The 14829-nt window shown below is 47.5% G+C and overlaps 1 protein-coding gene across 11 annotated transcripts in view; it reads left to right on the top strand.

The window, feature by feature from the left end:
* Positions 1-14829, top strand: part of ZDHHC14 (zinc finger DHHC-type containing 14) — a 271704-nt gene that overhangs the window by 154053 nt on the left and 102822 nt on the right. For all 11 annotated transcript variants that reach the window (XM_021086517.1, XM_021086485.1, XM_021086500.1 and 8 more), the window contains exon 2: positions 5671-5831. In XM_021086517.1, coding sequence (XP_020942176.1) covers positions 5671-5831 — 161 coding nt within the window. The remainder of the gene's footprint in view (positions 1-5670; positions 5832-14829) is intronic.

The following is a 14829-nucleotide window of genomic DNA, read 5'->3' as shown; positions in this document are numbered from 1 at the left end:
AATTGGAGAGGCCATCCACAGCGGCTCAGAAAGACCAAGGAGCCATTTTCAAGTTGTCTGAGCTCGGGCTAAGAATTTTCCTTGCTACTCACAGCTCTTTAGCTATTACGTCGTGCCAGTTGCTGTGGGTTGGCTGAGAGTTTCCCATCAGTCCCGCCTCCAGATCTAGTGATCACTCTCCTGGGCTGGGTCTGCTTATTGCCGTGTCTTTACCAGCAGGACTGCAGATGCTCTCGGCTTTTTTTGAGCAGCAGTTTGAAGATGTCTGTGTCGAACTGATCTCATTGTTTTCTTGGAGGCCTAAATCCTGCTGCCTTCATAGGGAGCGATGGCCAAGACTGCAAAGAGAAACTCAGTGTTGTCCTTTGTCATACAGAGGCTAGGAGGACAGTCTACTGTCGTAGAGCATCTAGTGTTATGCAAAATTGTACCAACACACGTGCTTCATCTGCTAGAACTTTAGAGTGTGATGCACACACTCAGCTCAGTGTACGCAGTCCTGCCTTTTCTCAGTGGGGGAAGCATCCTGAATAGGGCAGATCCTTAGCAGCTGTTTGAAGGACGTTGAGGACCTAGCAAGCCTAGAAGGTAGAGAAGTGAGTTCTGTTCACGGGTACATTGTTGATGTTGAGAGTATGGCTGATGTGACTTTCCTTCTCCTTTCTGTGCCACTGTAAAATTCAGTGAATGGTTCCCATTCATTCAGTTACTGACAAGCATTTATCAAATACCTACCATGTGTGGGACCTCGTGCCCAGTGCTGTGAAGGACACAGGCTGACCAGGGCCCAGTCTCACCTTCCAGGACTTCCAATCCAGTGAGGTTTATGAGGCATGTCCACAAACAGCCACAAATATCATCGCGAGGAGCAAACAGTTCGGAAAAAGAAGCCAGCTCTTCTGCTGGCGAGTGAGCCAAGAAATTCTTTTCACCAAGTCTTTGTGGGAACTTGAAAGTTGGGGTGGCTTTAACAAGCCGAGATGGGCGTGAGGTGTTCCAAACACAAGGGCTTGGTCGCAGGCACCTGTCTGGGAAGGCCAGAGGTCAGGGTAGCTGTCTGCGTATGCCTGCAGAGGGGGTGTTGGGATGAAAAGGATAGACCGGAGACCAGGCACTGCCGGAGAAGGAGCTTGAACTTGATGTGGCAGGAGAAGGGGAGTCATTGCTGGCTTTTGGGCAGAGCCGTGGGTAACAGAGCTGGCAGCGTGGCTGGGGCAGCAGAGGACTGAGATGGCTGTTCTCTTGCCCCCAGGCGAGAAGCAGAGAGCTGAGGGATCTGGTGCCGTGCTCCTCAGGTTCCTGATAGGAAGGAAATGGGGGCACAGAGGAGTGGAAGGCTGGGCCTTAAGGCAGGAGGAAGACTGCCTTCTCTCTGCTCAGGAAGAGGGCGCGAGGGTGAGGGTACCCGAGGGGCTTGCACTTGGGCTCCTGAAGGGGAGAGGGTCAGATTCGAACATCTGGTAGACCCAGAGAGCACAAGGCCACCTTGTAACAGAGCTTTCAAGTCAGTGCCTCCTGCCCCCCCACGTCCTTTCTTCTCTGGCCACAGAGGGGCCAGAAACTGCACTTGGCCAGTGGGGGAGGCAGAGGAGGTTTAACCCAGAACCAAGTTAGAAGCTTCCATCAGTAATTGGGATTGTCCCAGTTTTAGTTGCTTAATGAGACTGCCTGCCACTTAAAGTGACTGAAGGGCTTCTTGTTACCTTCATCTCATGACCAGAAAAGTCAGGATCCACCTGTGTTTTCACACAGGGGCAGGAGCAGCTTTAAAAGTGAGACCGAAAAAGTTGTTTCAGATCCACGTGGGATTCCTCTGTGTTCGACAACCAGTCACAGTTAAAAGGAACCTGGGTCGGTGGTAGGCATTTACCTGTCAACTAGATTCTTCGTCTTTCTCCTTTCCTGGATGAGGTCTAAGGAAATCCATGGACACTCAAGTCCATTAAACCACAATGCCTTGTCCCTGCAATGAGAATGTGCCATGGGTCAGAAAACTTAAGGGAGAGACATGGACCTCTGATTGTGAGTCTCAGATGTTAGCACGGGTAGCAGACAGCCTTGCTGCGGGGTGGAGAGAGGCGGGCAGGGTGATGGGAGCCCTCTAGAGCCATCAGCCTGGAGAAGCCAGTGGCTCTTAAGGATCACAGCCCCACATACAGCGTACTTGGGACAACTAGAAACCGTTTAGGATGTCTGTGGCTTCCTCGTGACCAGTGTCTTGCTCTGAGGAGGCAAACCTCTGCGGCTTTGAGCAGGTGAACTTTGAGGTCACCCGAGTTACATTTCCAACCCCAAAGGGAAAACCAAATACACTGTAACCTAAGATGTACGAAATCACCCTCACGGGAGGGTTCTGACAGCACCGAAGTATCCATCCTTGGAGAAGCCAAGTGGAGCCAAATACATCCCATCCCTAAACACCCAAGTTGGATCCCATCCTGCCGACGGGTCTGTCCAGGGCATGTTGTCCACCTGTGACCCCAGTGCCACTACCAGTGGCTTCCTCCTCAGACTCATTAACAGTGAGAAAGAGGACAAAAGTTGGTCTGTTTTGTTCTCTGCCTTTATTCAAACAGGCATTCTTCTGTTCAATTCTGAACTCAAATTCTGGAAAAATTCTCTTCTACACAATTGATCATTTTTCCTAACCATTCCATTAAAAAAATCCACTTAGAGTAGATTCTTTTATACTAAAAATATATTTCAATCCCGCATTGCTATGGCTGTGGCAGAGGCCAGCAGCTACAGCTCCAATTCGACCCCTAGCCTGGGAACTTCCATGTTCCATAAGTGCGGCCCTAAAAAGATTAAAACATATATACGTACACATATATACATATATACACGCATATGTATAAGGCAGATACCTATGAATTGAAATTTATTAGTATCAGGGTCAATTTTACGCCTTCAGTATGAACTATGATTCTTTCTCTTTTTTTGTCTTTCTTTTCAAATTTATTGCAAACCTCCGGGGTGCTGGCTAGCACTTCACACATGTTGTTCCTTTTAATTCTCACAATGACCCCATGAAAGGAGGTACAATGCCTAGGAGGACCCAGGAAGTGGGGGTTAGGCATGGTCCCGAGGTCACATAGTTACATGTAAGGTAGAACTGAAATGGGAGCCCCAGATCCATGACTCCCCACTACACCTCCTGCACAGCTGAGAGCACCGATCTGGGAGCCAGGCCATCTGGGCTTGAATCCAAGCTCTGCCTTAGCCTGTGTGAGTGTGGACCACCCCACATCCTCCTGGAGGATAGTAAAATTGGGGTAACTGTGGGGTAACCCACCTCAGAGGGCAGCTGGATGATGAATTAATCTCTGACATCTTTTAGATGAGCGCCTGACACACCATACTGTTCATGTCCGTGTTATTGCTGTTATTTTTTTTTTACCACTGCGCTTTGAGAGCTTCTGGTTTGGCGGTGGTGTATGGAGGGAAACTGAGGGTATGGGGGAACACCTGTGAGCTTTGGCCCCGATGGCGCCCGGCTGTCTTTATTTCTGAGGGTGGTACCCGCGCACAGTTTCAAGGCTTAATGCAACTTCACGTTGCTTTTTATCTGACAATAGGAGTAACAAAGATGATGTCATATTTTATGACACAGATATGTTTTAATGATCTCCTAGAGTTTGAGTTCCTTGATATGAGCCCCAAGTTTCCAAGCTGGTGTCGCCATCTGAGGCTTAATCAGTAGACTTGCAGCAATTGATCTTTATCACCAGCCCTTCACACAGCAGCTTCACATCACAGACCAAACATGCCCCCGTCGACATGATAGGCATGCCCTGAAAAGGCGTGGATTTCCGCAGCCCACAGCACTGCGCCATATCCAAGAGCTGGGATACAGCCCCAAACGAACATGTCAGTGCCATATTCAGTGGGATTTTGATTGTCCCTTTATACTGAATCTCTAAAGGGGAGGTGGTCATTTCCTGACCACCTCTGTTCGCTACGTGTGTGAAGTTGAAGTGCATGTTCTGGGTTAGGCGGTAAAGCCCAGGCCCACAGGAAAGGGAAGCACCCCGAGTGGCATCATCTTTTCAGTTGTTCTTTCTGGTTGTCAGAACCAGTAGATCTCTATTGCAGGAAAATGTTTAATTTGAAGCTTTTCAGTACCTAAAATCACAAAAGCAAATTTGTAAAGAAAAACCGGAAGCCCACAAAAGGTATTAATTACATTAGGATTTGTCTGAAAACACTCTAAGAAAAGCAGTGATTGTCCACTTGCCTGGCAGGAAATCTTACCTGGTCAGATGTGGGGATGCTCCTCCCTCTTCTTTAAGTTGCTGGAAAGTCTCTGGGTTTCTGCAGAGCAGGGAATTCAGGACAAGTCCTTGGTCTTTGGTTCCCATAACTGTTCCACATAGACCTGAGCATCCAGCCTCTTGAAGACTAGAGGCTCTAACATGTCCGATGCTGGTCTCAGCAAAGGGGATCGTGGCCTTGCCAGCATCCCCTTGCCATCGCATCAGAGACCTCACCACCTCCCTGCAGGTACCACAGAGGAGGGAGGTACTGGCCTCCAACACCCCAGGACTGAGCCCCGGCTCACCTCCTGAGCAAGGGTTTCCAGCCCTTTCTTAGGTTCCCTCTCATGGTCTGGTCTTGGGTATCTGGAAGCCCCCCGCCCCCCTGAGCCCACGAGCGAGACCATCTACTGTGGATGTCACAGTCCCGTGACTCTGTGTTGCGTTCCTCGATGCCTGTGGTGCTACTGAATGTGGGGACCACAGATTGACCACGGTCATGGCCGGTCCCATCCTTTACTCGGCTCCGGACACGGAACTGGTTTTCACTCTGCCCCTCACGGCCTCTGCGGAGTCAAGGGGCAACGATGGTGGGCCAGGGTGTGGTGCTTAACGCTGCCCTGTGTCCTGGCTCCCGAGCTGGCTGATGCAGACCGTAGTCTGTCTCAGGGGCGCCTCTCCCTGCCTCATCACAGTCCCTGCTGCGTGTCAGTTCATTCACTGAAGGACAGTGAAGGGGTTTCATAGAATTGACTGCGGCCATGTTCATCCATTGGTAGCTCAAATGCCTTCTGGAAGACCATAAGAGTATTATATTCCAGCTGCTTAAATCCTTTTAATCCTCTTGGGAAGCTGCAAGTTCATTTCCATAGCTCATTAACCTCTTTTGGATAGATTAGCTCCAAATATTGAAAAATGGTTTCTGCCTTTTGAGGGTGACTTGCGGTTCTCCGTTTTGTGTCCCGAGTAGTCTGACTCAGGGAGGAAAGGCGGGTCTGATGAAGACAGCCCCAAGCTGGTCTCTTCCTATGTTGTGCAATTCCAGGGCTGGGTGGAAAATCACATAATTCCTGCACTGTGTTTACCGCACAAAGGACCAAGCTCTGTGCATCCTACATTGATTGTACAAGCAGATTATTTTAATTTCTCTGCCAAAGTCTTCCCCGTGTAGCCCAGTGGGAGGAGAGGGCCTGGATGTTGTAGCTGAGAAGGAGGGTTAAATTGTCCGTGAGAGAGAAGTGCAGACCTCCCCAAATGTAAATGCTTAACGAAGATGAATTTTTAATGGAAATCAATTTTGCTTCTCCAAAAAGCCTTCGGTGTCTTGGAAAATACAGACTGCTTACTGTTGATGACTGACACTGTATTTCCTTTCTTTCTCTCCTCCCCTCCTGCCCTCCCCACCTGTTGGCAGCTGCCCGTATCTAGCAGTGAAAATCACCCCCGCCATCCCCGTGGTTGGTGGCATCCTATTCTTCTTTGTGATGGGGACCCTGCTGCGCACCAGTTTCAGTGACCCCGGAGTCCTTCCGCGAGCCACGCCTGATGAAGCCGCCGACCTGGAAAGGCAAATAGGTAACCCCGAAGGCCCACCCTCAGCCCCTGGTCACTTCCCACCTGTGCTCGGCCCCAGAGCGCGAGGACAGGCCGCGCAGGGGCAGGGCGCTGGACAGTGCCGCATCCCCGGGAGGAGTCCCGGAAGCCTTCCTTCGCTTGGCCGCAGGATGACCTGAGTAGGAGGTGGGGTGGAAGGTGGTCTGAGGTAAGGCCCAGAGACTGGTGCTCTGGAGGCGGGCTGGCGGTGCCACCAGGCAGTCCATCCCGCCCAGCTCTTCGAGGCCCTAGTGTCTGAGGTTGCTCTGAGAAGGAGCCTTGTTGGGAAACCTGTAGTTCTCATTGGCTGCTCTTTATGTCCGTTTATTCTCATCATAGCTTTACTCCAGGTTCCATACTGTCAACCTGTCTTAGTTTATCCAGCCTGGGCTCCAGCATTTCCTTTATTAAGGCAGAACAAAAATATGTATTTCTGATACATGTTGAGATAAATGGCTTTATTTTTCCTTAGATATTGGAAATCCTAGGATAAAACATTTACAGCAATCCATTTTAAAGATATTAAAACCAATCCCAATCTCTCATGCAATGAACAGTTTAAGTCCTTTTTTAATTAAAAAGAGAGCTTCCTCTTGCTCTTAAACGTTGCCTTTGGGAATTTGTAGCTTTGCCATGGTACAGTGAAAATTTGACAGGCATGGCAGGGGGGCTGTGATGACTCAGTATGAAGATGAAGTTTAGGCATGAAAAATCATTTGACAGAAATAGTTCTCTCTCAGTGTTCCTCCTACTCCCATGGGCTTCTCTTCCCAGCTGATTCAGTCAAAAGACCCCCCATTTGCCATCACAGAAAGAGATACAGTTGTGGGTCTTGATAGACAGCATCTACTCTGATGTGCCTCCCCAAGTGCTAAAACACAGCTGTGTCCTTTGAGCATCTGCCTCCATCCTTCATCCCTGTCACCTGGGAGGGGAGCAGTAAATGGACTCATCATGGGAGTATATGTGGGTTGTCTGCTAGGCTGCAGCCTTTTTGTATCCTGAGGTAGGGAAGTAGGAGACAAGCTCTTTCTTGGCTACCACATATTGAGATGTGAACACTAGCTATGTATTCATAATTCAGAGCCTACGTTTATAGCTTATTAGCAATTCATAAAGGACGTCCATAACGATCAATGAGTTGGATCACATCCCAGTAAGTATGTGAGGAAAACTGTCTTATTACGCCCATTTTACAAATAAGAGAACAAAGCCCCAAAGAGGTTAAATGGAAGAAAATGGCAGAGTCAGAGCTCAACCCAGCCCTCCTGGTCTTGGTCCTTGTTCTTTGAGGGCTCTCGTGTTGTAGGGGAGAGAAAGAGATCAGGCCACTTCTAGGGGTAGCCCTGGGCCCATAGAAACTTGCGTAATCAATGCCCGCCTCACACGAGCACACAGCTCGAAACTCCACTCAGGTAGTATGCAGACAGCCCAGCTCCCCACACTGGCGGTTAAGCATTTTCCTGCTATGATCCTGTTTTCTGTTCTCCACTCCCATCAGTGCTAGAAGCATCTGCAGAATCAGCAAGATCAGGAACTGGTTTTTTTTGCCTTCCTTACAAAGTGAATAATAGAGTGCCATTGGAACACTATTATAAGGGCAGATTCTAAGAGGCACAGAGTTTCTGTTATTAATATTGAAGAAGTTGAATGATTCACTAAAGTACAGTTTTAAAACTATTTCATTCTTTTTCTTTTCTTTGCCTAAAATCGATAACCTCAGAGTAGTATTTTTCAGCATAAGCATTTTAACAAAACCAGCTCAGCCCTCATGCCCCCTCCCCCAAAGCCAGATTCTATGAGAGAACTGGATGGGGTAAACCATGAAACCAAATTTTGTTTCCTGTGAAGGAGAGAAAAGGGGCTTTAGAGACAGGGCTTTGGCAGAAATGAGTGGCCTGGCACATCCTTCCCCAAAAGACAAGCGTAAGACTAAATAGTCAGAAACAGTAATCTCATGGCTCTGGGATTCAGCTCAACTGAGGAGCTGTTATGCATGGAAAACTGATGGACTCTGGGCAAGAACAGTGGGCGTCTGTGGCCCTCTCTCCCCGGGGCTGTTCTGATCCCCAACCTGCATTCCTGAGGTGAGATGCTTCTACCTGGACAGACTAACCCGGAAAACCAGCAGCCTCCCCGGCTGCCAGACTGACCTGATTTGGGGCGGAGCATGGAAAAAACCAGAAACTGAAGCTTTTACCTGAAGAAACTAGAAGAATAAGAACAAACTAAACATGAAGCAAGCGCTAGAAGGGAGTATTAAAGATGAGGATGGAGGTCGTGAGATGGAGTCAGAGAAGGACAGCGAAGCAGTGACCCTAAAGGTCCTTCTTTGAGAAGACCAGCAAAATGGACAAACCTGTAACCAACCTCTCCCGACCCCCCCCCCCCCGCAAAAAAAACAGACAGACGGATACGGTGCAGATTACCAAAATCAGGAGGGAGAGCAGGGGCAGAAGTTAAAAGGATTTTAACTTTATGCCACAGGTGAGACAACTTAGATGAATGGACAAATTCTTAGAAAGCCACAATTAGAAAGAAAAAAAAAAGACTCAGGAAGACATCAAAATCTGAAAAAAACAAATAGCAAGTAAAGAAACTGATTGTTCATATTAGAGAGAATCCTTACCTCACATCGTACACAAAATTTAACTCAAAATGGGTCATAGGAGTTCCCGTCCTGGTGCAACGGAAACGAATCCGACTAGGAACCATGAGGTTGCGGGTTTGATCCCTGGCCTCGCTCAGTGGGTTAAGGATCCGACATCGCCGTGACCTTCGGTGTAAGTCACAGATGCGGCTCAGCTCTGGCGTTGCTGTGGCTGTGATGCAGGCCGGCAGATATAGCTCCAATTAGACCCCTAGCCTGGGAACCTCCATATGCCATGAGTGCGGCCTTAAAAAGCAAAACAAAACAAAACAAAAAAAACCAACCAACCAGCCAAACCAAAATGGATCATAGGCCTAAATATAAGAGCTAAAATGAAAAAAACTTTGGAAGGAAGCATAGAGAAAATTTCCATGACCTTGTGTTAGGCAGAAAGAAAGCATGATCTGTAAAAGAAAAAGATAATAAATTGAATTTCACGCAGCTTTAGAAGACACCATGTTGAAAATGAAAAGACAAGCCATAGACTGGGAGAAAATATTCACAAATTGTGTATATCTGATAAAATATCTTTTACTTATATCTAGAACATACTAAGATCTCTTACAACTCAGTAATAAGACAAACAACCCAGTTGTAAATGGGTGAAGGATTAAACAGTCATTTCTCCAAAGAAGATAGGTAAATGGTCAAAAGAAGGTACGGGAATGGTCAGTAAGCACATGAAAAGACACTCAACACCATTAGTTTTAGGGGCGTGCAGGCCAAAACCATGGTGAAGTAACACTTGGCACCCACTAAAATGGCTCCAGCTAAAAAAATGACAGTGGTAGTGAGGAGATGGAGAAACTGGAACCCTCATGCGACAGACGGGCGTGTAAAAGGGTACAGCCACTCTAGGAAGCACTTCCTCAAAACTCCTCAAGAAGTCAACGTTACCATGTGACCCGGCAGTTCTGCTCCTAAGCGTGTACCTGGGAGAAAGGAAAACACATGGCCTTCCTTGTATGCGCGTTGTACCTAAGAGCCCCAAACTGGAAACAGCCTCCATGGGCCAGTGGATGGATGAGCCAGACGTGCTCAGTCCACACGGTGGAATTCTGTTCAGCAGTAAAACGGAGCAAAGTGTTGACACGGGCGTCAGTGTGGAAAAGCCAGATCCGAAAGAAAGAAGCCAGATCCGAAGACTCTGTTTTCTGTGGTCCCGTGTGTGTGAAATCCCCGGAAAGGGCACATTTTTGGAGACAGAGGGATCGCCTGGGCTGGGCGTGGGACTGAGCGCTGACCACATACGGAGGCGAGAGAACTTGGAGGGGCGAAAACGGTCTGAAGCTGGATTGTGGGGATGATTGCATCATCTAACAAATGTACCAGAAATCATTGTCCTGGCACTTCCAGTGCGCAGCTGTTACGGTAGGTCATTTATACCCCAATAAAGCTGTCAAAAGTAAAAGGAGGAAGAGGGGAAAGGAGAGGAGGGCAGAGGACAAGGAAGTCCCGCTCGGCCCCCAGTCCTGTGACTTTAGGCTGGCTGTGCACGTTCAAACCTCATCCTGCCATGTTCTTAACTGTAAAATGGGAATAAAGCCCTGTATCCCGTGAGGTTCTTGTCAGGATGAGCTCACACATGGTAAAATGTTTAAGGAAAAATTCTCCTCTTTTCCCCTTCAGTTCTCTCTTCTCCTTCTACAAACACAGATTCCCATAAAGAGAGACACGATACGTGATAGAAATAAATGGCAGAGCTGGTGCTACTGCTCTCTAATGCGTCCTCCCATGTATTACTTGCATGTGGAAAATAAGATTATAGTTCAATGAAATCTTAGCACATTTGTTTCATGCTCTGTTTATCTAACACTTTTTTTTTCTTTTCTTTTCTTTCGGGGCCACACCCACGGCATACGGAGGTTCCCAGGCTAGGGGTCGAATCTGAACTGTAGCCACTGGCCTACACCACAGCCACAGCAACACCAGATCTGAGCCACATCTGCGACCTACACCACAGCTCACAGCAACCCCTGATCCTTAACCCATTGAGGGAGGCCAGGGATTGAACCTGTGTCCTCATGGATGCTAGTCAGATTCATTTCCCGCTGAGCCACGAGTGGAACTCCTACTTAGCACATTTATTTCCTTGTCTAAAGAAGGAAAAGGGAAAGATTAGATTTGGAACTCTTTATTGCTAGAATTATTAATTCCAGTTATCCATTGTTTTTTCTCTGTGTATAGAAGCCCATGATAGCCACTTGAAACCAGCCATCTGAGGAATTGGTTGAAGGTTTGCCAGCTTCCCCGTCTTCTGATTTCTGGAGAGGAGTGGGTGGGAGAGGGAGACTGGGTCTCAGAGTCTGTTCCAAATCTCAGGAAACGCCTCACACGGCTTTCTTCTGCAAGAACTTTCCCATAACTTGTGTTGCAGCTAAAAAAGACTGTGAAGAATGGCAGCAGGGGTCCAGGGAGGTCCCGTGGGGGTCGCTGGAGTCCTGCTGGGAAACTACGGTTTTGGAGCCTCCGTTCTTTCAGTTCACTCAGGGCTGATCAGATAACTAAGCAAGTGACTCGGGCTTAGGAAAAAACATTATGATACTGCAGTGGGAGGCTCCAAGCATTTCATTTCAATCACAGATGGACCTTTCCTGGGAGCAACAGCGGGCAAAGAGGCAGGTCGAGAGCAAGGCTAGGTAATTAGGAAACTCTCTCCCACTGTCACGGTCACCCCAACACCAAATGCATGATCTCGTGGCTTCTTGCTGAGGGTGCAGTCAAATCAAAGGAAGCCGAGTGGCCTTTAAACAGTTCACCTGCGCTGTGGCAGAATCGCAAGAAGTGCTGCCCCGTGCTCAACACGTCACTGGTGGCCACTGTGTGCTGGACATGCCCACGTGTGTGCGCCTCCTCCCATCTCTGCTCTGACTCCCCGTCTCTGTCCTCCCCCTCCTCCGTTTCTTCTTTCCTCCTCTTTCTCTCTCCCACACTCCTTTGGTCAAATTTTCATCCTCCAGGAATTTTTCTTGTAGGTCACAGAACCAATCACCATTTCTAAGACTAAAGTTTATCTTTCATTACTTCCTAAAGCATCCTTGGGCTGAATATCCCCTAGCTCAGCTGGCTAGGAAGCAGACGCCGGCCTGGTCAGCAGCCCAATTCTACACCCTGCCCCAGGGAGCCCAATTCCTGGGGAGAATTCTGTGGAAACAGGATACTTTCACCACCACTGTGACGTGCGACTTCTTTCCGCAAAAACATTTTAATTCTATGTTTAAGAGTAGTCCAATTTAATTGGAATTTTAATAACACGGATGGATTTTTGTTGAAGAAAATACTTTCTGAGAACACCCTTAAGTCAATTTAAGATCTTAATCAGTTTTCTCTATTGTAAAGCTATACTATCCACTTCTTTCCCATTTCCATTTTTATGCTACCAAAATTATTTTTATTGGAGTGGTTTCTTTCCTGCATAAAATGTATAACTAAGGTTTTTTATTTAATTGGGTTTTTTTTTTTTACATTATTAAAGTTGGCATTATGAATGTTCTTACGGAACTATTATTTCTACGAAGACAAATGTTCCTCGTGACTTAATTTTTTATTCTCTGGCTTTTTAAAGCCATTATTGGCTTTCTTGTGTGTTATTTCTACTGATAATAGTCACCATAAAATTGCTTTAAAAATTGATGTTTTTTTTTTTTTTTTTGCCTCATCATTAGTCTTTCGGCTGTGACCTTTTCCGTGCGTCCCGTGTGCTATATCCATAACCACACTTGAATATGCAAGAAAAAAACAAAAGGCATTGAAGGTGGTTAATTAGATTGGTTTTGCGAGTTTTCTTTTCAGAATGTGACATTTTCTGACTGTCTCTCCAGTTCTTATTTGCGTCTCCCTACTTGCCTCCAGAATTACCACCGTTTGTCCTCTGTATAATTTTACTTGCAGCATGGTCATTTCAGCACCTCGGTTCCTGCAAGAACAGGAACTTTGTCCCGAAATGAATCACACCGCCTCTGCGGGATTCCGTCCAGCCTTTACCCTTCTCTCGCCACCCCCCGCCCCACCTACTTTCTGTCCTGTTCTTTCCAGAGTTATTATCATGCCACTTCGTTCCCACTTGGACTTTCATGCATTCGCTTAAGCATTTCCCTGAGTCCACCGAAATGAAATATTCTCTTCACTTTTCCTGTAGAAAAACTGGTTTATTGGTCTATGATGAAAGGTAGAATAATATTAATAGCTATTTTCATTAAGTTCTTCTCTTGTGCCAGGCATTATGCTAAGCTCTTTCCATGTATGATCTCAGCTAGACTCCCACCAGCCACTCCATGATGTTTAGACACTACTAATGTTCCTTTTTTATGTATGAGAAGTTGGTGCTCAGAAAGGAAAATAATTTGCCAAGGCATCTGGTCAAAGCTGGGAGTCAAATGCAGGTCCATCTGCCATGACACCCTGTGCTCTTAACAGCCCCTGGTACTACTGCCTATCTTGTCCTGAGGGAAGATTTCTGAGACCCTGGTAGCACGTTCCTTGGCCCATAAGTTATACTCTCTCTCCCCCTAGACTGTCAGCATCATCGGGCCCTCCAGCTTCCCTGTCGCACTGGCTGGGTCTCCCCTTCATATCCACGGCTCAGAAATAGAGACCCATAGAGTTCCCGTTGTGGCTCAGAGGGCCCGACATTGTCTCTGTAAGAATGCGGGTTTGATCCCTGGCCTCACTCAGTGGGTTAAGGATCCAGCGTTGCTGCAGCATAGGTCGAAGATGCAGCTCCGATCCAGTGTTGCCATGGCTGTGGCGCAGGCCGGCAGCTGCAGCTCTGATTCGACCCCTAGCCCAGGAACTTCTACATGCCCCGATGCAGCTGTAAAAAGAAAAAGAGAGAGAGTGAGCAAGAGAAAGTAAAGGAATAGAGACGCATGTCCAGCACACTGTGGCTAGTGGGCCTCATTCTCAAATCCTGGGCCCAGAAAAAGGACGACAGGGCAGTTCCAGACACTCAGACACCCCTCTTGGAGCAGCCTTTCCAATGTGTAGGTTTCCGTGATGCTGGTGAGGAGTTAAAGGGAAGGGGAATGGGGTGTCCTGTCGCATCTGAAATACCTTCTGCTTTTGAAGAAAATGGCATCCTAGGAATTTTTTTTTTTTAAGTGGATTCCTTGTTTGGGGGAAAATGCCAGAATCATCTAGTGTGTGCTGATGCCAGGCAAGGTTGGGCAGAGTGCCTCCCACAGACACACACGGTGGCTGCTCAGAATGTCAAAATTCATGATTGTCTCTTTAAAAAAAAAAATCTCAGCCTGGGAGGGCTGGAAACCAGATGTCACACAGAATTATGGTATTTGGGGAAATACCACAAGGTCCTGAAGGGTCTGGTTATGGGGAAGGAGGGAGCTGAAGATTTTGTTTTTCCAAAGGATTTGAAAGGATAGGTTTGTTTCATCCGGGATATTCATTGAAGCCTCTGGTATTTCTTCTTCCCGTAGAAATAGCAACTCTTGGGGAGGTATGGTGTGTTGGAACCGAGGCTAGTTTCTGATAAAAACATATTTACTTGTTTGTGCAGTTGGGACATTTTACTGTGTGATGGGTGGAGGGGAGAATTATAGTCCTCTCTTCTGGGGGTTGCCCTTAACGGAACCAGTTTCGCAGTCCTGATAAAGTTGTGTGTGGTGAGCTGTATTTCCTTCTTCCTATAGGAGGAGAAGTGAGACCTGGGCCGGGTGGCTGTTTAACTGGCTGAGATCACACTTTCATGCTCCCACAACGCGGAGCCTAGGAATCTAAATTCCTAAATCCGCGTAGGTATTTTAGTGACCTCTGGATTCCTCATCCTGAGTCTCCTGGGTGTCTGTCTCACTGATACATGTGTATATACGTACAGACTGGATGCTCTTCTATAGAACTGATGAATTCTTCCTGAAAAGCAGTGGTACCTCCCCGAACACAGTCTTTAAAGAGTTCGTGTTTAATCAGCAAACTAACAACATGGAGCGATGCTGACATGCTTTAGTTTTTTTAAAAAGTGCTCTGATTGTAATCATTTCTCATGTACAAGGCCACGAAAAGGGGAAGGATGTAGAAAGAAGCAGGGTGAGGAAAAGGCCAACTTCGAGGGAACAGAGGAAGCCAGATGCTGTGGGAGGGGAAGTGAAGGATCAAGTGGCACGAAAGGGATGGGAAATTGGGACCACGTGGTTCAAAAATGTGGCCAAAGAAAAGAGTCAGGCAGGGTCTGGAGCATGGCAACGGAAATTAGAGGCCCACCTGCACCCAGTCAGGGGCACTAAGACAAGACCTTTCAGAGCCCACCTCCCTGACTGCAGGCGGGCAGGTGCGCTGCGGTCTCTGAGTCATAGGGCATTCCAGCTTAAAGGGGCT

The sequence above is a fragment of the Sus scrofa genome, chromosome 1, assembly GCF_000003025.6.
Source record: "Sus scrofa isolate TJ Tabasco breed Duroc chromosome 1, Sscrofa11.1, whole genome shotgun sequence".
NCBI classification, from domain to species: Eukaryota; Metazoa; Chordata; class Mammalia; order Artiodactyla; family Suidae; genus Sus; species Sus scrofa.
This window is presented reverse-complemented; position numbering and strand designations above follow the sequence as displayed.